The sequence below is a fragment of the Cervus elaphus genome, chromosome 5 (genome assembly GCF_910594005.1).
Source record: "Cervus elaphus chromosome 5, mCerEla1.1, whole genome shotgun sequence".
Classification (NCBI taxonomy): domain Eukaryota; kingdom Metazoa; phylum Chordata; class Mammalia; order Artiodactyla; family Cervidae; genus Cervus; species Cervus elaphus.
In genome coordinates, this window is record NC_057819.1 from 117,399,795 (window position 1) to 117,421,297 (window position 21,503).

At 43.9% G+C, this 21,503-nt stretch overlaps 2 protein-coding genes across 3 annotated transcripts in view; both read right to left on the bottom strand.

Moving 5' to 3' along the window:
• The window catches only part of LOC122693249 (leucine-rich repeat-containing protein 37A2-like), a 45,608-nt gene extending 34,110 nt beyond the window's left edge, over positions 1 to 11,498 (bottom strand). Inside the window, exons 1-5 of the mRNA XM_043900793.1 lie at positions 10,425 to 11,498; positions 8,808 to 8,876; positions 7,383 to 8,600; positions 6,625 to 7,289; positions 4,190 to 4,261 (exon numbers count right to left, since the gene is read on the bottom strand). Of these exons, the coding sequence (XP_043756728.1) occupies positions 4,190 to 4,261; positions 6,625 to 7,289; positions 7,383 to 8,600; positions 8,808 to 8,876; positions 10,425 to 11,420 (3,020 nt within the window). The 5' untranslated portion in view covers positions 11,421 to 11,498. The remainder of the gene's footprint in view (positions 1 to 4,189; positions 4,262 to 6,624; positions 7,290 to 7,382; positions 8,601 to 8,807; positions 8,877 to 10,424) is intronic.
• Positions 11,499 to 11,581: 83 nt separating this feature from the next.
• RDM1 (RAD52 motif containing 1) lies at positions 11,582 to 20,446 on the bottom strand. Of its 2 annotated transcripts, XM_043904895.1 has the most exons (7): positions 20,318 to 20,446; positions 19,755 to 19,934; positions 16,946 to 17,068; positions 16,405 to 16,576; positions 15,434 to 15,529; positions 13,444 to 13,529; positions 11,582 to 11,987 (listed from the first exon to the last, which is right to left on the bottom strand). In XM_043904895.1, exons 1-7 carry the CDS (start codon positions 20,411 to 20,413, stop codon positions 11,886 to 11,888), a joined length of 855 nt encoding a protein of 284 aa, XP_043760830.1. In that variant the 5' UTR covers positions 20,414 to 20,446; the 3' UTR covers positions 11,582 to 11,885. The 2 variants fall into 2 exon arrangements, with proteins under 2 accessions (XP_043760830.1, XP_043760831.1); XM_043904896.1 differs by lacking the exons at positions 11,582 to 11,987; positions 13,444 to 13,529; positions 15,434 to 15,529 and having other exon boundaries at positions 16,469 to 16,616.
• Between the last annotated feature and the right edge of the window lie 1,057 nt (positions 20,447 to 21,503).

Sequence of the window (21,503 nt, forward strand, 5' to 3'; positions counted from 1 at the left end):
AGAAATCACAGATCATTTCATATCACATGTACGTTGCAGATATCTCAAAATATCATTTATTCACATCACTACCCTGAGTAATAATATTTATTGACCTACCACTATCTTGTTATTTAATGTGCTAAGAGAAGCATATTTATTACTATATCACTAATTTTTGAACTATTCTGAAAACTAGACAGTGTTTCAATATAGTTGGTTTCCTTTGTTTTTCTATATATTTTAACCTATTATACACTTGAAAACATTATCACAAGAACATAAGCTTCTGTAGATTATACGCCAAAGAGACATACGTGAGGGATCAGGAGGAAGATTAAAAAATTCTGCCCTGGGGAGCCACTGACACCAAGTTAGGGACCTCTGCTTATAAGGTTTAAACCTCAAGTTGACTTAGAAATCTTCAAATCTTACCAGATTCATGTTACACTATATCACTTCCCACACACAGGCTTTTTAACAGTTAACTTTTTAGTTTCAATCTATTTTTTTTTTACAAAATACGTAATATATATTCACATAGTTCAAAATCCCAAAGATACATAGTACACAATCCAAACTTTTTCTCTTACCTCTGTCCCTTAATCTACCATTCCCCTCTACTCCTCAGAGGAAACTAATGTTAATCTATTTCTTGTGCCACATGACTTTCATTCTTCTTACAAGTTTGGGAAATAAAATCTCCAAGTTAGATACTATCATGGGAAATATAAACTACATTTTGTAGTTACGAAATCTGTAAATTTTAAAAAATTGCCTGGTTCTAGCATTTTTTCCTTACCAATAAGATAGTCAAACTAAGGGAACATGTCTCTAAGGGTGGTCATAATCCCTATTTTCAGATTGACTGTTATGTCTTTTATTATTAATTCAGAATTCATTTATGACTGGTCTATTCAAGTTGAATGAATGATATGACCACAAACGGTCATGAAAAATACTAGTTAATTACTTTAAATATTTTTTCCCAAAATCACTTATGTATCTAAGCAGATTTTTTCTACAAATCAATAAAAAATAACAGTAACAGAAAAATGGACTAAGGACAGACAATTTAGAAAGACAAATGTTCAGTAAACACGTACAGACATTTAAATTCATAAGTGATCAGAAAAATTCAAATTCAGATCAGACCTCTTTGATTCACCCATCACATCAGCCAAAAAAAGAGCAGGGGAGGGGGTGGAGAATATCCAATGGTAGAAGGAATGTGAGGGAAAGGAATGTCATCATGGCATGTTGATGGGAGTAGAACATGGTCAACACCAAAATCAGACTGATTATATTCTTTGCAGCCAAAGATGGAGAAGCTCTATACAGTGAGCAAAAACAAGACCGGGAGCTGACTATGGCTCAGATCATGAGCTCCTTGTTGCCAAATTCAGACTTAAATGGAAGAAAGTGGGGAAAACCACTAGACCATTCAGGTATGACCTAAATCAAGCCCCTTTTGACTATACAGTGGAAGTGAGAAATAGATTTAAGGGACTAGATCTGATAGAGTGCCTGATGAACTATGGACGGAGGTTCGTGACATTGTACAGGAGACAGGGATCAAGACCATAACCAAGAAAAAGAAATGCAAAAAAGCAAACTGGCTGTCTGAGGAGGCCTTACAAATAGCCGTGAAAAGAAGAGAAGCAAAAAGCAAAGGAGAAAAGGAAAGATATACCCATTTTACTGCAGAGTTCCAAAGAATAGCAAGGAGAGATAAGAAAGCCTTCCTCAGTGATCAATGCAAAGAAATAGAGGCAAACAATAGAATGGGAAAGACTAGAGATAGCTTCAAGAAAATTAGAGATACCAAGGGAACATTTCATGCAAAGATGGGCTTGATAAAGGACAGAAATGGTATGGACCTAACAGAAGCAGAAGATATTAAGAACAGGTGGCAAGAATACACAGAAGAACTGTACGAAAAAGATCTTCACGACCCAGATAATCACGATGCGTGATCACTCACCTAGAGGCAGACATCCTGGAATGTGAAGTCAGGTGGGCCTTAGAAAGCATCACTACAAACAAAGCTAGTGGAGGTGATGGAATTCCAGTTGAGCTATTTCAAATCCTGAAAGATGATGCTGTGAAATCGCTGCACTCAGTATGCCAGCAAATTTGGAAAACTCAGCAGTGGCCACAGGACTGGAAAAGGTCAGTTTTCATTCCAATCCCAAAGAAAGGCAATGCCAAAGAATGCTCAAACTACCACACAATTGCACTCACACACTAATAAAGTAATGTTCAAAATTCTCCAAGCCAGGCTTCAGCACTACGTGAACCATGGACTTCCAGATGTTCAAGCTGGATTTAGACAAGGCAGAGGAACCAGAGATCAAACTGCCAACATTCGTTGGATCATCGAAAAAGCAAGAGAGTTTCAGAAAAACATCTACTTCTGCTTTACTGACTATGCCAAAGCCTTTGACTGTGTGGATCACAATAAACTGTGGAAAATTCTGAAAGAAATGGGAATACCAGACCACCTGACCTGCCTCTTGAGAGACCTGTATGCAGGTCAGGAAGCAACAGTTGGAACTGGACATGGAACAACAGACTGGTTCCAAATAGGAAAAGGAGTACGTCAAGGCTGTACACTGTCACCCTGCTTATTTAACTTATATGCAGAGTACATCATGAGAAACGCTGGGCTGGATAAAGCACAAGCTGGAATCAAGACTGCCGGGAGAAATATCAATGACCGCAGATATGCAGATGACACTGCCCTTATGGCAGAAAGTGAAGAAGAACTAAAGAGCCTCTTGATGAAAGTGAAAGAGGAGAGTGAAAAAGTTGGCTTAAAGCTCAACATTCAGTCAACTAAGATCATGGCATCTGGTCCCATCACTTCATGGCAAACAGATGGGGAAACAGTGGACACAGTGGCTGACTTTGTTTTTTTGGGCTCCAAAATCACTGCAGATGGTGATTACAGTCATGAAATTAAAAGACGTTTACTCCTTGGAAGGAAAGTTATGACCAACCTAGACAGCATATTAAAAAGCAGAGACATTACTTTTGTCAACAAAGGTCCATCTAGTCAAGGCTATGGTTTTTCCAATAGTCATGTATGGATGTGAGAGTTGGACTATGAAGAACACTTAGCGCCAAAGAATTGATGCTTCTGAACTGTGGTGTTGGAGAAGACTCTTGAGAGTCCCTTGGACTGCAAGGAGATCCAACCAGTCCATCCTAAAGGAAATCAGTCCTGGGTGTTCATTGGAAAGACTTATGTTGAAGCTGAAACTCCAATATTTTGGCCACCTGATGCAAAGAGCTGACTCATTTGAAAAGACCCTGATGCTGGGAAAGATTGAGGGCAGGAGGAGAAGGGGACAACAGAGGATGAGATGAATGGATGGCATCACCAACTCAATGGACATGAGTTTGGGTAAACTCCGGGAGTTGGTGATGGACAGGGAGGCCTGGCGTGCTGCGGTTCATGGGGTCGCAGAGTCGGACACGACTGAATGACTGAACTGAACTGAAAAATTTGTATCTACATAGTCTTCGCCCCAACAATCCCATTTCTAGATATCTAGTCTACAGAAATACCTAACCAGATTCACACAGGTGCCTGTATGAGGATACTCATTGCAGCAATGCATGCAACAAGAAAACTGGACATACAGACGTCCTTCAACAGGGGCATTATTAAACTGTGATACATTTATACTATGGAATATTACACAGGAGTTGAAATGAATGGGGTAACCCTCTATGTACTAGGAATGAAAGAAATCTAAGACATCATGAAATGAAAGAGTCAAGTTGCAGGATGTTTCATTTATGTAAAAAAGATAAGAAAATCATAAAACAAACCTATTTGGTTATCTGGAAATATATATGTATTCAAATGTATAGGAAAGAGTCTGGAAGGATATATACTAAACTCAAAGCAGCTTGAATGGGGTTTAGGGAGCAAGGAGGGTTTTCACTATACCTGTTATTTTTACATAGTGAGAATATAATCATACAATACTCATATAATGGAAAATAAATGACTGATTTTAAAGAGGGCCTGCCAAATTTAATTTTCAAAATAAACACAGAATTTCAATCAATAGGTTGCTTTGGGAGATGAAAGGGGAAATACCTTTTCTGACAGCTATTGACCTCAAAATTCTGGACCAAGAAGGATCTTACAAAACAGTGAGCAGTTTGTATTCACATTTGGAGGGAATATACTCACAGTTTCTCAGCCCAACGGTATGCCTTCCATATATTTTCATCAATGTAAGAAATATAGTTTCCTTGGAAATTTCTGTGAAGAAACATAGGTCATATCCTTGAATAGGCAGGAAAAGAATGAAGAGAATATGTAAAAGAACCATGGCCACCTTATGGGGAATATTCAAACGCAGAAAAAAAAAAAAACAAAACAGATTTTTAATTCCCACAGCTTCCCAGTGTGTGTGCTTAGTCCAACTCTTTGTGACCCTCTGCACTATAGCCTGCCAGGCTCCTCTGTTCATGAGATTCTCCAGGCAAGAATACTGGAGTGAGTAGCCATTCCGTTTTCTGGGGGATCTTCCCAACCCAGGGATCAAACCTTAAATGTTTAAAATGGAACTCATCTTCCTCAAACTAGCTCTCCTTCCCAACTGCTGTATTTCCACCTGTTATACCAGCATCATTCTCCCCATCATGCACGCATGCTAAATCGCTTCAGTCATGTCCAACTCTTTGCAACTCCATGGACTGTAATCTGCCAGGCTCCTCTGTCCATGGAATTCTCCAGGCAAGAATACTGGAGTAGGGTGCCATTTCCTTCTCCAGGGGATCTTCCCAACCCAGGGAATCAACCCATGTCTCTTATGTCTCCTGCTTTGGCAGGCGGGCTCTTTACCACTAGCACCACATGGGAAGCCCCATCAACATATGCGATTTTTCTCTTTCCCATATACCCAAGTCCCCCAGCGCTAGTCAATGACAACATCTAGTCAGTTTTGCCTTTGTCATGCTCTCATCTACTCCTCTCACTACTCTAATTCAGCCCTGTCTTACTCTACCCCTAGATTTTGCTAGACCATTCTATTTGGTCTCCCTGAATCAAGCTTTCCTCTCAAGATCAGTCTACATATGGAATCTAAAATAATTGTTTTAATCATTTGTCTCTCTTGCTTGAAAACTTTCAGTGGCTCCGCATATCTTACATCATCACTTTCAAATCTCCATTAGGATAGCCAAGGTTTTTCATAATTGTAGCTTTCATTGTTCTCTAACCCAATTCTTTTGGGCTTCCCTGGTGGCTCAGCGATAAGGAATTCACTTGCCAATGCAGATGTGGTTTTGATCCCTGGGTCAGATCCCTTGGAGAAGGAAATGGCAATCCATTCTAGAATTCTTGCCTGGGAAATCCCACGGGTGGAGGTGCCTGGTGGGCTACAGTCCACAGGGTCAAAAAGAGTCAGATATGACTTAGCTACTAAACCACCACCACCAACCCACTTCTTTTTACAGCCAGACTAATCTGTGAAATCCTGATCATCCTCGCAGGCACACATTTGCCTAGACCGTGCTCCCTGTTTTTTCTCTAACAAATCACAGCCAATGTTTTAAGTCCCAGCTGAAGTTTTAACTTATCCATGTAGCTTTCCCTGACCTCCACACCCTAATGATTACAGGTTCTGGTGAACTACAGCAGATATCTGTATCTCTTTTAATGCTTAACTGCATATTATCTCCCCTTTAAAGCACATCCCCTTTCTTCTCACCTATCACTGTCATGTTCTGCAGACAATGTCATACTTCTGTGGTGCCCACAGTACTTAGCCCTGTGTTGGGCACAAAATGGGTGTTATACATAGAAAGTCAGGGGACAAAGATGCATTCTAGATATAACTGAGGAACTGAATATAATAATAGCTAACACTAACATATATGCTAGGCACTGATGTAAGAGTTTTACATATATTATGTGTGTTAGTCGCTCAGTTGGTTCTGACTCTTTGAGACCCCATGGAACCTGTCAGGCTCCTCTGTCCATGGAATTCTCTAGGCAAGAATACTGGAAATGGCAATTTCCTTCTCCAGGGGATCTTCCTGACCCAGGGATCAAACCTGGGTCTCCCGCATTGCAGGCAGATTCTTAACCGTTTGAGGCACCAGGAAAGCCCATATATGTTAGGCACTGATGTAAGAGCTTTACATGTATTAACTCATCTAAATCTCACAACAATCCTATGAGATGACTATCATCATTCCCACTTTACAGATGAGGAAATTGAGTCACAAAGCTAACAAATAACAGACGTGGGTTCAAACCCAGGCAGTTCAGCTCAGAAATCTCTACTCTTAACCATTTGTTGTTTCACCACCAATGAGGCGGGGAGAGGGACATGTTGCTGTAAAGAGGATGGAGCAAAGATGGGAGAAGAGTAGATGTTAAGGAATTAAATAATGGGGTAAAAAATAGAGAAGGAAAAAAGATTAGGGGTGATTATAAGTAAAAGACTGGAGAAGAAGGAACAATAGTAAGGAGGAGAATGAAGAACAAATAAAAGGTTAAAAATAGCAAGTCAGTCAATGTGGGTTGGGGAGATGAGAAAGACCCGGGAAAACCTGGAGGAGGGGCTGCCATGTTAGGCAGGACGCAGAGAACAAATAAAGAAAGGCCATTCTTACAAGATGGTGAAGGTGCCATTATAGGAGTTGGGCCCTGGCTCAGGCACTCTGTGGAGCTTCTGCTTTGCGCTCAGACCAACACACGACAGCGTCTCATCTTTGCAGGTACAGAGCTTACATACGTTGATGGTTGTGGTGGCATTCTGTATTGGTTGCTTCTTTCCTGGTATATGTTTTATAACAGGGGGACTTTTGGGTTCTGAAAATGGAGTCAAAGGAAAATGAACCATCTCAGATGGCCTTGACTGCTGAGATATGCTAACTCCCAGGTCCACAGTTGGGACTGTGGCTTGAGTCAGGTTTGGTGGTGGAAGTGTCACCTCTGGGAGAGCCGTGGTCTGCTGCAGGGCAGTAGAATATTCAGACCCCATAGCAGGTTGCGAGGTTATGGTGAGCTCCAGGTTCGCAGGATAAGTTGTGATGCTGGGTGATGTTGGAGGCTGACTTTGATCCTTACTTGGGGTCTCCTGCAGGGTTGGAGGAGGCTCAGTCTCTGTATTATTCACTGCGGTAACGTTAACTTCCACGTCCATAGGTTGAAGCGTGACTTCAGTCAGGTTTGCATGGGCAAGTGTCCCCTCAGGCTGTTCTGGAGGAGGAGCTGTGGTCTGCGGCAGAGCAGCAGAATGTTCGGACACCGTAGCAGGTTCTGGAGTTATGGTAAGCTCCAGGTTCACGTGATAAGCGGTGACGCCAGGCGACGCTGCCTCGAGTGCTGGACCTGTCACCTCGGAATACAATGGAGGCTGAGCTACAACTTCCTTAATGGGTTTTGGAGGCTGAGCTTGGGTCTGCTGCATGGTTGGAGAAGGTTCGGCCTCCACAGTAGATTGCGGAGTTAGTGTGAGTTCCAGGTCCAAAGATTGAAAGGTGACCTCGCTCAAGGTTGGGCGCTGAGACTGAACTGGCTTTGGATGTGGCACTGTTAACTCGGGGTATGGTGGAATAGCTGCAGTCTGCTGCAGGCCTGTGGAATATTCAGCCTCTGTCACAGGTTCTGGAGTTGTGTTAGGCCTCTGGCCCGATGGGTGAACTGTGACACTGGGCAGCAGTTGGCTCTGAGCTGGCACTGGAACAGTCACCTCTTGCTGCACTGGATGCTGACTTGGGGTCTCCTGCATGGCTGGAGAAGACACAGCCTCATTCGTGGATTCTGGAGTTATGGTAAGTTCCAGGTCCAAAGGTTGAACTGTGAACTCCGACAACTGAGACTGAACTTGCTCTGGATTTGGAAGCGTCACCTCAGGGGGTTTGGGGTGAAGAGCTGTAGAAGATTCAGCTTCTACAGTAGGCTTTGGAGTTACAGTAGGCTCCGGGTTGAGAGGCTGAACTGGGGCACTGGGCAGTGTTGGATTCTGAGCTTGATACTGGCCTGGAGTTGAATCAGCCACAACCTCCTTAGGTGGCTCCACAGGCTGAGGTGGTAGCTCCTGCATGGTTGGAGAAGGTTCTTCCTCCTTGGTGGGCTCTGGCTTTATGGTAAGTTCAAGGTCCAAAGGTTGAACTGTGACCTCAGTCAAGGTTGGATGCTGCACTTGAACCTGCTCTGGATTAGGAAGTGTCGCCTCCAGGGGTGTAGGTTCTGGAGTTACAACAGGCTTCTGGGCCAAAGGTTTGACTGTGGCACTGGTTAAGTTTGAATGATGAGTCTGATCCTGTTCTGGTGTTGAAAATGTCACCTCATAAAGCACTAGAGTTTGTGCTACAACCTCTGTAGGTGGCACTGGAGGCTGAGATGGGCCGCCCTGCTGGGCTGGAGAAGGTTCTGTCTCTTTAAGGGGTGGGGCTGGGAACTCCTCTTGGTTTGGAGAAGATCCTACATTCTGAGGGGGCCGTAGAAGCTGAGGAAGGGTCCCCTGAGGGACTGGAAGTGGTTCCACCTTTTCAGGGGGTTCTGATGTCTGAGTCTCAAGCACCTGCTGTGTGGGAGAAGACACCACCTCCTTGGGGGGCTTGAGAGATACAGTTGAGCTCCCCTGGGGAACCGGAGACTGAGCTGGGCGTCCCCCCTGGGCTAAAGAAAGCTCAACCCCCCCAGGGGGATCTGGAGTATGAGCAGCATTCTCCAGCTTCACTGGAGAATGTAAAAGGTCTTTAGTTGAGCCTGGAGTTAGGACAACCGCCAGATCCACGGATTTAGCAGTGATATGAGGCAACACTGGACCCAGAGGTGAGACTGTTACCTCATTCTCTCCTAAAGGTTGAGTAGCAGCATCGTTGGTGTCCTCTGGAGGCTGAGCTGGTTGCTCATGCTGGACCAAAAAAAGTTCATTTTCAGAGGCAGTCAGTGGCTGATTTGAAACCTCTTGCTGGACTGACAAAGGTTTTAACTGCCCAGGGGACACTGTAGACTGAGCTGAGGTTTCTTTTTGGGGTGGAGACGTTTTAACCTTATTAGTGAATGCTGGAGTGATGGTGAGTGCAAGATCCACAGGGTTGACAGTGGCGCTGGGCCGCTGCAGAAGTTGACCTAGAGAGGAAACTGTTGTCACATGATGTTCTGGAGAGATAACTATAATTTCATTAGAGAGCTCGGGACGCTGAGCTGTGGCCTCCTGCTGGGGTGGAGAAGGTATAATCTCATGAGCCTGTGGATTCTGAGCTGGCGTCTCCTGTTGTTCTGAAGGTGTAATCTGGGTAACAGCCTCTGGAGATGGGACTGGAGCTGGCACTTGAACTGGCAAAGGTTCGACTTCCTCAGGCAACTGTGAAAGCAGCGTGGGGGCCTCCGGCGGGGATGCAGAAAATTCTGCATTAGTAAGGGGCGCTGAGGACTGAGCCAAAGGCATATGCTGACTTGGAGAAAGTCCTGCCACCGGAGTGGGTTCTGTGGTTATGGTAAGCTCAAGATCTGCAGGTTTGACAGTGACATTGGATATGCTTGAATGTTGAGTCGGTTGCTCCAGCAGTGTTGCAGCAGATTCTGTCTCCACTGGAGACAGACCTTGGGTCTCCTGCTGGGTGGGAAAAGATTCGGCCTCATTAGGGGACTCTGGAGACAGAGCAGCCTCTTCCTCCTGGACTGGAGAAGGTCCAGCTACTCCAAGAGAGTCTGACAGCTGAGTCAGGGTCTCCTGCTGGGTGAGAGAGGGTTCAACTTCCCCAGTAGGCTCAGAAGGCTGAGTTAGTTGTTCTTGTTCACTTGAAGAAGGCTCAGCTTCCTCAGGCGCCTGGCCTGTGGTCTCCTGCTGGGTTGGAAAAGCTTCATCTTCCCCAGTAAGCTCAGAAGGCTGAGCCGGTTGCTCCTGCTCACTTGAAAGTTCAGCCTCCCCCAGGGTCTCTGGAGGCTTCTGCTGAGTTGCAGGAAATTTAGTTTTCTTAATGAGCGTAGGAGTGATGGTAAGTCCCAAATCATGAGGTTGAAATGCAACACTGTGCAGTTTTGAATGAACCTGATGCTGAATGCCAGGTCGAACTACTACCTCATCGCTCATTGGAACTTGGAATACATACTCAGTAGGGAACCCTGGAGCTTGAGTTGGGGTCTCTTGATGGAGCAGAGGAGATGCAACTGTCTCAGGGTGCTTTGGAGGTTGAGACAGGGCCTCTGGCTGGACTGGAAGAGTTTCAACCACATCTTGTAGCTCTGGAAACTCAGATGGGGCCTCCTGTTGGGCTGGAAAAGGTTCAACCTCCTCAAAGTGCTCTGGAGGTTGAGACAGGACCCCCAGCTGGACTGGAGAAGGTTCCACCTCTTTAGTCACTTCTGGAGTCACGGTAAGCACTAGATCCAGAGGTTTAACAGTGACATTGTGCAAGTGTGACTGCTGAACTTTATGATGCGCTGCTGGTCGAGCTACAGTCTCCTTAGGTGCCTCCAGAGGCTGAGACAGAGCCTCCTGCTGAAGTAGAGGTAGTTCTACCTCGTTGGTGTGCTCCAGATGCTGAGCCTGGGCCTCTTCCTCGGATGAAAAAGATTCAGCCTCCTCAGGCGTCTCTTGTCGGGATGAAGATTCGTACAGCTCGGTGGGCAACGGTCGGGAAGTGTGGTACTCCTGCTGAGATGAAGAAATTTCAGCCTCAGGGGGCTCTGGAGTTTCATCTGGGCTCCCCAGAAAATCCATAGGTAGGCTCTCCTCAGGATAAAAGGCATCCATATTGGAATCTAAATAATCATCCTGCAGTTCTTCTAGACCCTGATTTTTTTTTCCAAGTTGTCTTGTAGTTCCAACAACAACTTTGGCAAGCGGTCGATGCTTAACGAGATCTTTCTTCAGGTTTGAGGGTGAAACAATAAACTTCGTTGGTTTTGAGCTCTTACTACCTAGAGGTGGAACAAGTATTTCAAATGATTGGTGATTTTCAGCCTGATCTAGACCTATAGTTTTAGCCTTACTTTTGTGTTGAGGAGGCAGAACCAAGGCTTGATTCTGATCCCAATCTAGCACTGGAACCGCTTCTGGGAGCTTTTGATGCTGGGTTAGCTTGTCATCCAGATCCTCGTGTAGAATAGCAAACTTATCTGGCTCTGCCAACAGCTCTCCAGCTGAATCCGAGTCCAGGTATGGAACCAGAGTCTCACTCAAATCCTCATGAGGCAGGGCCAACATGTGGTCTGGAGAGGAGAAAGTCAAGTAATTAAAGCCCCCCGGCTCTGCCAGGGGTGTGAGTGCATGGGGCAATTTGGGCGGGAGGTCAGAGGAGTGTGAAGACCAGGGCTCAGTCAGCCCTGGGGGGTCGGAGGTCAACTGGCCAGGGCCCTGGGCCCACTCCAGAGGCTGAGCTGCCTGAACCAAAAGCCACAACGGTTGCCAGGTAAGGAGGAGCCGTGGGGACCAGAGGCGCAGCCGGGACATGACATGCGGAGGCTCCCGGGCGCAGCGACCCAGGCCAGTGGGGCGCCGGCGCCGCCCCTGAGCGGGAGCCGAACCGTTATGTGAGCCCGCAACGGCGCGCGCACCCTTAGCAACCGCGCGCCCCTCCCCCGCCCCGCGTCCAGCCCTTTATTTACGACACCTTTAGTTACGCCATCTTTATTAGGTTCGAACCAATCTGCGCCATCTGAGTGCGCCTTTTCCCCAGAGTCACCAGGGCGCAAAGCAAGCCATCCTTCCTCTCGCACAGGTGACAGTGACCTCCGGCCGGGCCCTCTCCCCAGCCTCCCCCAGCCCCTCCTGGCTCCGTGCAACCAGGCAGGATTTGGGCTGCAGACCTAAATGGCCCTGGACGCTGGCAGCCCAGGGGTTGGGGGAGGAGTGGAAGGGGATGCAGAGCTTCCCAAGGAAGCTCCAGAGCCAAGTATTCCAGGAAATTCATTAGTGCTAGTCCAGTTCTGGCACTGTGAACTCTTCCTCCTCAAAGCTGAAGTCTGAGAGGCATTCTTCCTCCCCTTGGCCACACGGCTTCCAGGAAAAGCAGCTGACCTGCAAAATGAGCAGCACTAGTTAGGGTGGCGGGAGGGGAACACACCTTACAATTTTAAAGTTATTCAAAAATGTTGCTCTTTCCTCTAAACTCTCAGTACCCAAGTCTGGTCATTAATTCACCACTCTGCTATTAGGGGTTACCACCAAATCAGTGATGACTTCAAAATTTCTGTAGGAGAGGCTTTGGGCAAGTGAGCAAGTCATTCTGGCAAAGAATGTCCAACCAAGTGAATGGCCCTTTACATTACCATGGGAAAACTTGCCCCATCCCACCTTGTTTCAACAGAGCCATTAATCTAGAAAAAATTGCAGTGTCACTTTACAGAGCCCTACTCTGTGTACACGCCTGGAGAAAACACTTAAGATGTTAAAAGTCAGCATGTTAAATAATTTTCTTGAAATACTGTAACTAAGCATGCAGTTTACTTTCTTCACAGTCCTTTTAAGTAATCTAGTCCTTTTTCTTTGGCACGACCTCTAACATCTAAACTCCAAGAGAAAGGGAGCTTCATCTTATCCCCACTGTCTAACCTAACGGTTTTTTAAATGGAACTGATTCGAAGACTGGCCTCATTTAGGAACGGATTTGTTTTTATAATCAGGTTTCCAAAATCTTTAGCATCAATACCGAATCCTTTCCTCTCTCATTTCACAGGAGGCTAGCCTTCTAAAAGCCCAAACTTGGACATGTTTGAAGTTTCCATGACTTATTTGATTTAAATTGAATTAAAATAATTATTTTGTGAATGAAAAGCTTTCAAAATTTTTGTTTTTAAGGACATAACCACCTTTTCTGTCTCTACTTTCTTCTCTTCAAAACAAACTTTGCAACATTGGGGTGGGTTAAATAATCAGAAATCTAGCCCCAAATTAAGTTCTCAATGACATGAAACACATTTTTTGCTCTTTTTTTTTTTTTTTTAAATCCTATATGGTACATGAATGTTTTCTTTTAAAAATTACTTTGACAACTTAATCCCTGATTTGAGGCATTCATATAATTGGTTTACAAAAAGGTCCTTCAGCAAAATATTTCACACAAAATACATATGAGATCTGGGTAAAACACATTATTTGAAAGGCATTAATACATTAATACAGTTTCCACACACTGTAGCATAATCACAACAAATTAAAGCCATAATTACTTTGTTTCCAAATGCCCGCAATTCTGTTTGAGGGGAGTTCTAAGAGGCCTGTGTCTTCTCCTGTGTCCACAACTGTTCAAGTACCTCATGGTCCTCAACTCTGCTCTCCAAATTTCAAATAAGGGGTCAGAGAGAAGGCTCAGACATCAGGAAAAGTCCTAGAAACTCCCTACTTCAAAAGCAGTTTCAGAGTTTCACATTTCCCTAAGGAGGATGGAGCTGAGCAGACATGCCAAGAATCTTCTGGTTGTTTTGAATTACGGCTACCCTGGCTTTGTATCCCTTGAGTCTTTCTCTCCACATACTTGAATTAAATCCTGTAGTTCCTCTTCAGTTCTAGCATCTGTGACTTCTTCACAGGATCTATACGCCACAGCTATTTTACCACTTTCTGAAATAGAGTTAACAAATATCAATTCAGAAATTTTGTTCCAAAACTTCCTGTGCACAATGGTAGCATCCAATAATTAGACACTCTTTTTATTTCTAAAAGCAGAAAACAAGAGCATTTTCCTAGCAGTTCCCACATCCAACACATATCATTACTATTTGTGATACCACTGGACTATACAGGAAATGTCATATTAGAAGTGAGGCAAATGTCTACTACTTGGGACCAAAATTCTACCAGATACAATGAACAAAGCTTTGGAGAGAGAATTTTACTGGCCTATGTACCTTTTGGACTACACAGCTTCCCTCAAGGCAAACTACAGCCACCAGGCTTTTCGGTTTAAGGAATTTTGAGTGCATATAAGGAACACCATTTGCATATTGCTGCTGCTGCTGCTAAGTTGCTTCAGTTGTGTCCAACTCTGTGCAACCCCATAGAGGGCAGCCCACCAGGCTTCCCCCGTCCCTGGGATTCTCCAGGCAAGAACACTGGAGTGGGTTGCGATTTCCTTCAACGCATGAAAGTGAAAAGTGAAAGTGAAGTCGCTCAGTCACGTCTAACCCTTCGCGACCCCATGGACTGCAGCCCACCAGGCTCCTCTGTCCACGGGACCCTCCAGGCAAGAGCACTGGAGTGGGCTGCCATTGCCTTCTCCGATTTGCATATTAGGGATAGGCAAACAACCTAGACAGTTAGTTTGGTTCTCAAAGGTTGTTACTGGAATTGACAGCTCATGGACATTCTGCCTGGTGACCAGAGAAGTCAAACTTCACTGGAACGACTGTCCAGGCTGGAAGGCTGACACCAGTCCAAGGTCAATTCTGACAAGCAAATAAGGTCTCTGACAACTTAGCTGGCATTTCTCAGTCCCTAAGCCTGCAGGGCTGTGAAACAGGGGAGCAATTCTGTTCCAGGGATCTACCAACCATGAAGTTTCCTTTGGGCACAGCCTGTGACATTTTCACCCTATATAACTCAATAGGATACATAATCAAGCTATTCAATAGCATGATCACATTCAAGGCTCACAAAAATGTGTATAAGAATCGTATTCACCCAATATATCAGAAATGAAAACTGAAATTGATTCCAAAACATAATCTAATCAATTCTTCAAGAAAACAACGATAATAATCATCATCGAAATATTTTGTCTGCTTACCATGTTCCAGGCATGGTTCTAAGACTTTTACATTCATTATCTTATTTACTCTTACAATATCCCCCACAAGGTAAGCTGAATTACTAACCCTATTTATAGATAAAGAAACTGTAGCTTAGGGATATTTAATACCTTCAAATCTCTCTGGCTAGAAAACCTAAAATTGCAACAACAACAAAAATCTAAGAGACAAAGTCAGGACTCAAACACAGGTGTCCAAGGCTTATAGTCACCATACTATTCCGTATGATAAGTCAGCAATCGAGAAACAAGAAAGGGATCAAAACACCTTCTGTATGAACTGAGGCAAGTCAGTCTACATCTAAACAGTGGGGACAATAATATTTGTGTCATTTTTCTCATAAATGCCACAAAGAACAAATTTGAGACTGTTGCTGTGCAAACATTTGGTAACTGAAAGAATATGTAGTGTTTTATTTATTTTTAAACATTTTTTTTTTTTTTACTTTTTATTTATCTATTTACTTGGCTGTGCCAGGTCTTAGTTGTGGCATGCAGGATCTTTAGTTGTGGCATGTGGGAGCCACATGCTACTTCCCTGATGAGGGATCAAACCCAGGCCCCCTATATTGGGAGCAGAGTCTTGGCCACTAGACCACCAGGGAAATCCCTATGTAGTGTTTTAGATAACCATTATTTTCATCCAATTAACTTTTCAAATAAGTTTAATTGCTCATTGAAACTGAAGTACTATAAGGACAATCAAAAAAAGTCTTACCTAAAACCACAATCTGCAGTTTCTGGAATGCATCTGTCATAGCCTTCTGAATAGCAAGCTTCTGGGTTTTCTTCCTTTTCATAAGGAGTGATAATCCTAGTGATAAATCCAACCAAAACAAGTGAATTTAAAATGCTTATCTGGATAACTGATTTCTAGGTTATATGTTTAAAAATTTAAAAATGCACCTGTGATTCTTAGATCATTATCTTAGTGACTAAGGGTGAACACAACACTAGGGTATGGTTGAATGGCTATGATGTAGTTATATTCCGGCACGGCACGTTTTTCCTGCTCACATCTATTCTTGAAGTTCCTGGAATACTAGATGGGAGATGAAAGCCAAGAACATGACACAAATCTCTCATTACTCACAGATTCCACATGGACAAGCTACAGCCACGCTCCTGCAGACTCATGCATTGAGAGGGCTGGATTCACACAGTGAGACAGATGATCTGGTCTCTCCCCAGGCATCACTCACTCAGGTGGATGGTGGGGCCTCCTCCACTCCCTTTGCTAACAGCCCTGCTTCTGACTGAAGCCCAAGTGCCATGGGAATCCATACCAATGGGAATCCCCTTTCCAGGGATCTACATTTGACTTTCTCCACTCAAGCCCTTCCATAGGAGGCAAAGGACTGAACCTTTACACAAGAGTTGATTTAAATCTTTAGAGAATGATTTTGTTGGGATAACTGAAGGCCATAAGAGATCTGTATTTGAAGGACTATTTTAGCAGAAAACAAATTATTAACCAAAAATGGAAAAAAAAAAACCAAAAACCTTAATTTTCCCTCCTCCTTGGCAGGCAGTCAGTTCTAACACTCTAAAGTTCATGGTCCTGTCAGGTTTTGCCTAAGTTAAAAACCTGTGTGGCAAAGGAGAAAAACTCTGCCCTGGACTTCAGCTGCTTGGCAAAGGTGATGATGTATCTGAAAAGGCGAGTTTCAGAAAGAAAGGAAAACAGACCTTCTTCCAAGTTATCCAAAGATTCCTCAGCCATGCCAACTCCTAGACTTCTGCACTCGTAGGATGGCAACACCACCTCTAAAGCACAGAAGAACTTCAGGCTTTGCTTCTGAAGAGGTGCCATAATATCTTCATTTTCCGTTTCTTCTTCAGGGTCAGAAAGATCCTGAAGCTGTTAGGATTTTGAATTAAAGGTTATACTTCAAAATATTCTGTTTTGAAAAATAAAAAACTCCATCAATCCCAGTTAATAGTTGAGGTGTCCTATAGCTTCAAAATCAAGTGAGATTTGCAAATGAATTACTAGGTACAGAGAACTATTTTTTATTATATATCACAAATACTGGAGAAAATTATGGACACCACCATTTAAGTCACTGAGATGATCATGAATTCCAGGTGGCATGTCCATGCTCAGATACTTCCATGGGGAAGTCTTTCCCATCTCCTCCCTGTAGCCCATTTCTAGTTTTCTTTCTAAAGTCTAGGAGTTCAATGTTGAAAGGGGCCTGGTTGGTCAAAGAAAAACTACAGAGTTTACCTTGATGATCCTTTTTGACCATCCATTGAAACCAAAGTAGTAATTTGCCAATTCCTGACATCTGGAGCTGTTTAGGGCAAGGGCATTGTGTTGAACCGCCTTATGTTGGGTGCCAAGACGAATCTAAAGACATAAGAAACCTAAAAATATCACAATCTGACATAGACTTATTTTGGATATACCTGTTTGTCAATACCAGTTTCATGTTGTGTTGTTTAGTTGCTGAGTTGTGTCCGACTCTTTTGTGACCCCACAGACTGTAGCCTTCCAGGTTCCTCTGTCCATAGGATTTCCCAGGCAAGAATATTGGAGTGTGTTGCCATTTCCTCCTCTGGGGGATCTTCCCACCCAGGGAGTGAACCCGCGTCTCCTGAACTGCAGGCAGATTCTTTATCACTGAGCCACCTGGGAAACCCCAATCAATTTGAGTGGCTGTAAAGATTATATACGACATTTTAAACAATGAGTTCACAGTGAGCCCTAAATAAGTGTTCTTTATTATTTTTAATAAGTCAGTACTTTTCTGCATCATTTCCAGAACCCGATTCATCGGAAGGTTTCCCTAACCTCTGGTGGTGAAGGTGATGATGAACGCAACCAAGGAAGCCCAGCAGAAGCCTATTATAGGGCTGTGGGTAAGCAAAGGAAGAAAACTTTTAGTCATCTTATCCCCATCTTATCCTGCTTGAGAATATGACCTGAAGGGGAGATAAGATGGACCTGCCACTGAAGTAGGACCTTAATCTGTAGCACCCCCTCCCCAAGTTACTAACCCCTGTTAGAAGAGGGAATACACATATCTCTATAAATTTTATAAGTAACCAAAAGAATTAGAGGTTCATCTACATTAACAAGCTTCTTTGAGAGTAGAAGTATTTCCGGCATTATTTCTCCAAATAACTTACACAGTATCACTTTACTGTGGATTTTTTACATCACTAGCACTTTGTTAAATGTCTATTTCCATTTTAAACGGTATGTAGCATATAAATATATTAATAAAAATTCAAATAAAGTCAAAGCATTATTAATTCTTTATTTCTCTGTTTGTGCATCTTCCTCTATCACTAGTTTATGAACTTCTTAAGTGCTGGAAGGAACCATATCTTGTTACCAGGAACAAGCATAATTCTTGGCATATAATAGAGGACTGAGGGTCTGTTGACTCAGTGAATGAATGAAAGAATGAGTAAATAAGAAAGTGAAATTACCTTCTCCAACAGAAGCTGCCTGCTGGGAAGGAGAAATGAAGACTAATTTTTAAATGTTGAGTGTCTTGTAGGAGGCTAGGCCCTGTATGGTGAGTCATAATTCAGCTGTCCTGGACAATGAGGAAGCTTCAGAAGAGCTCTGAGCGTAGTAGAGACAGTCTACATCTGGGATAACCTTGCCACAGTTCTTGCTAGCAAACAACATATAATTAAACTAGGAAACAATTGGGAGGGGGGGTAAAAACTCAAGGTTCTGCATTACATAAAGAAATCTAATATGAATGCCCTTTCCTCTCAACTATATAGTGACTTACAGAATATTTCCTTCATTTCTCTATCAGTGATGGGTTTTATGGTGTGCAAATCTCAAAACCTAAGCTTACGGAATGGTCTTAATGTTCAGTATAAGAAAAAGAACTCATTACTCACAACTGATACCAAGTCATCATTTCATAATCTTTTCAGTAATATATAAGTGGGTACATGAAATGGTCACAGCCAGTAGCAGGCGGATTTTGGTCTCCAAATTAAAGAATGTTTGACATTCTTTATGAATGTCATTTCAATCATAGGGAGGAGAGCCCAGATTGAAGAAGGTGTGAAACAGGGTACAAAAGTGGGAAGTAGTGTACCTAGAGTCACGTCTGAGGACAGTTCTCAGATTCAATCAAGGTTAAACCAGTGAGGAAAGAAATATGAGTAAGAATAGGCAGCAAGGTCAGTGGGAAGTAGCCAGATCAAAAAACCAACCAGAGGGACTTCCCTGGTGATCCAGTGGTTAAGACTCCACCGTGCAAAGCAGGGGACGTGGGTTCAATCCTTGGTCAGCGAATTAAGATCCCACACGCCCCGGCGCCATAACTAAGATTCGACCCAGCGAAATAAATAAATAAATATTTAAAAAAAGAAGAAGCCAACCAGAGGAGACATACAGTTATAAAGTGAAAGGCTTGGGAAATCTAAGCCTTACTCAGCTATTCAGAGGAATTGAAAAAATCCTTGGGAAAGGAATGGTGGCTGAATGGAGGCATATAATGAAATGTTCATTCTGGGGCTCTGGGGAAGTAAAACTGGCTAGCATGTTACTATGGAGCCATATTATTAGAATAATCATACACTAAAGAATATTTTAACCATTTTCTGGAAACCGAAGGGAGTTCTGAATAAGCAGTTTGAGAATGATGATGATGATGATAAAGCATCCTTTATGTTACAATGGACTAAAAACTTTGTCAAGCTCACACATTTAAAATTCATATAAAAATAACTATAAAGAACTCTTGTGAAGATTTCCTAAATTAAGGGGCAGCATAAAATGACATGGGGTTTAACATCAATAAGTTTGGGGTTGACCTCTAGTTTCCATATTTATTGTCATGAACCTTAAGTAAGTCAGTTAACCATCCTGAGCTCGAGTTTCTTTAAAAAAGAAAAGAAAGGGTGGTGGAGGGAAGAAATGGGGAGCTGTGGGGGGCAGTAAATGGAGCAATGCATCTGAAAGCATTCTGTAAACCAGAGCGCTTTACAAACGTTGGCCTATTCGTTTTAAATTCAGCACTTCATCCCAGCGGAGCGAGGAATTCCACATTTGGACCCACCTTCACTGGAGATTTCTGGAAAAGCTGCTTCTGGTTGCATGCCTTTTGGGCTCTGTGAGCATCCCTCGCTGAATAAAACTTGATGATGGCATAGAATCCAGGACCGGCCACTGCTGCGTTTGGGAAGACTCGGACCGAATACAGAAGGCCGAACTGGGAGAAGACTGTGAACAGAGAATGCTGTAGGGTGGTCCTACTTTAAGTAAGAGCAGGAAATTTCAAGCCCAGGAAACCAAATTGACCGTTCCCTTATATTCCCCCCAGCCCTTCGCCACAGGCAACGGTGGTGAGCCTGCAACTCCAAACACTTCTCATTTCACAAACAAATTTCCCTCTGAACTCCTAAGCTTCGAGAAGCACTAGGAGGCATTGTGAGGCCTGCTGGGAGCTATCTCCGAAAAATCTTTAAGGGCGAGTTGACCGCTCCAGTCGGCTCTAGAACTAAGATTCTTCTCAGCGAAGACCACAGGCGGGCGAGGTGCTGAAGCAGGGCCCCGGGGCTCCCAATTACTAGGGCGCTAGGCGGCTTTCTCCATCCCTCCCTCCACCCCGGCCTGGCTCACTTGCAAGGCCTCGGCCGTGGGTCCAGAGCTCAGTTCCCACACAAGCAAGGTTTTGTCACTCCCTGTGGGAACCGCAAAAGGTACCAACTCCGCCATCCTACCGTCACCGCGCGTGCGCGGCTCGCGAGCAGGCCGCACTGCGCCTGCGCACGGCGCGCCCGCGCTTTTTTAAAAGGAGCGCGTGAGGGGGTGTGGCCAAGGGAGTGAGACGAGGGCGGGGCTCGTACCTCTCCTTCGCCCCGCCCACTCCTGGTGGGTCTCCGCCTCTAGTTCCCCTTCCGCAGCTCCGTCGCCGGGGGGACTTTGGAGTTTAGTGATTTTACACAAGTGTATTTTGTGGATTGAGTCCAAAGGGTTAGTTTATTGGATCGGAGGGTGCGGACTTTGTAGCAGCTGGCTTCATCTTCAGACTCCCAGGGAAGACTAGAGTACTAAGTAGTTAGCAGTAAATACCCACTGAACTTTAAAATTTTAGATGTCCCGACTCTGTGAGAAATGACCACCAAAGATGCAACACTTGGACTTAAGAGTGTTTGTTTTCATGAGTTTTAAATATGCAAATCAAGGTATAACTTATTAAAGCCATCAACAGTCTAGTTTGAAATCCTTAAAAAGCTGGTTTCTAGCCCATTTTCCTAAAGTACCCCCAAATCACCTGCCATATTTCTGCACCCCTACCACGACTTTCTCCACTTCAATATATCAGAACTTTAGCCTCACTCATTACCTACTTCTGAGCTCTTTTACTTCAAAAATAGTTGACTTTAGAGGAATAACATGGATCTTGACACTGTTTCAAACCAATAACTACAGATTTTATTATCCATTTCATTATTCTTGCATTCATTGTATGTGTCCATTTATTCATTGTATCCATTGTTCACAGATGTCCCTGCTTCTCCAGCTGGATTATGACCACATGAACAACAGTTACCATTTATCATCCTTCTTCTAGTACCTGGGCTTCCCTGGTGGCTCAGAGGTTAAAGCGTCTATCTGCAATGCGGGAGACCTGGGTTCGATCCCTGGGTCGGGAAAATCCCCTGGAGAAGGAAATGGCAACCCACTCCAGTATTCTTGCCTGCAGAATCCCATGGACGGAGGAGCCTGGTGGACTACATTAGTCCATGGGGTCGCAAAGAGTCAGACACGACTGAGTGACTTCACTCACTTCACTTTCTAGTAC

Bases quoted from the DNA above. Each gene is read 5' to 3' on its own strand.
- RDM1 (XM_043904895.1), bottom strand. From the start codon at position 20,413: ATGGCGGAGTTGGTACCTTTTGCGGTTCCCACAGGGAGTGACAAAACC. The intron at 19,935-20,317 runs GTGAGCCAGGCC...ACCACCCTACAG, and splicing joins CCACGGCCGAGGCCTTGCAA to CATTCTCTGTTCACAGTCTT. The intron at 15,530-16,404 runs GTCTGTTTTCCT...ATTTATCACTAG, and splicing joins TTTGGATAACTTGGAAGAAG to GATTATCACTCCTTATGAAA.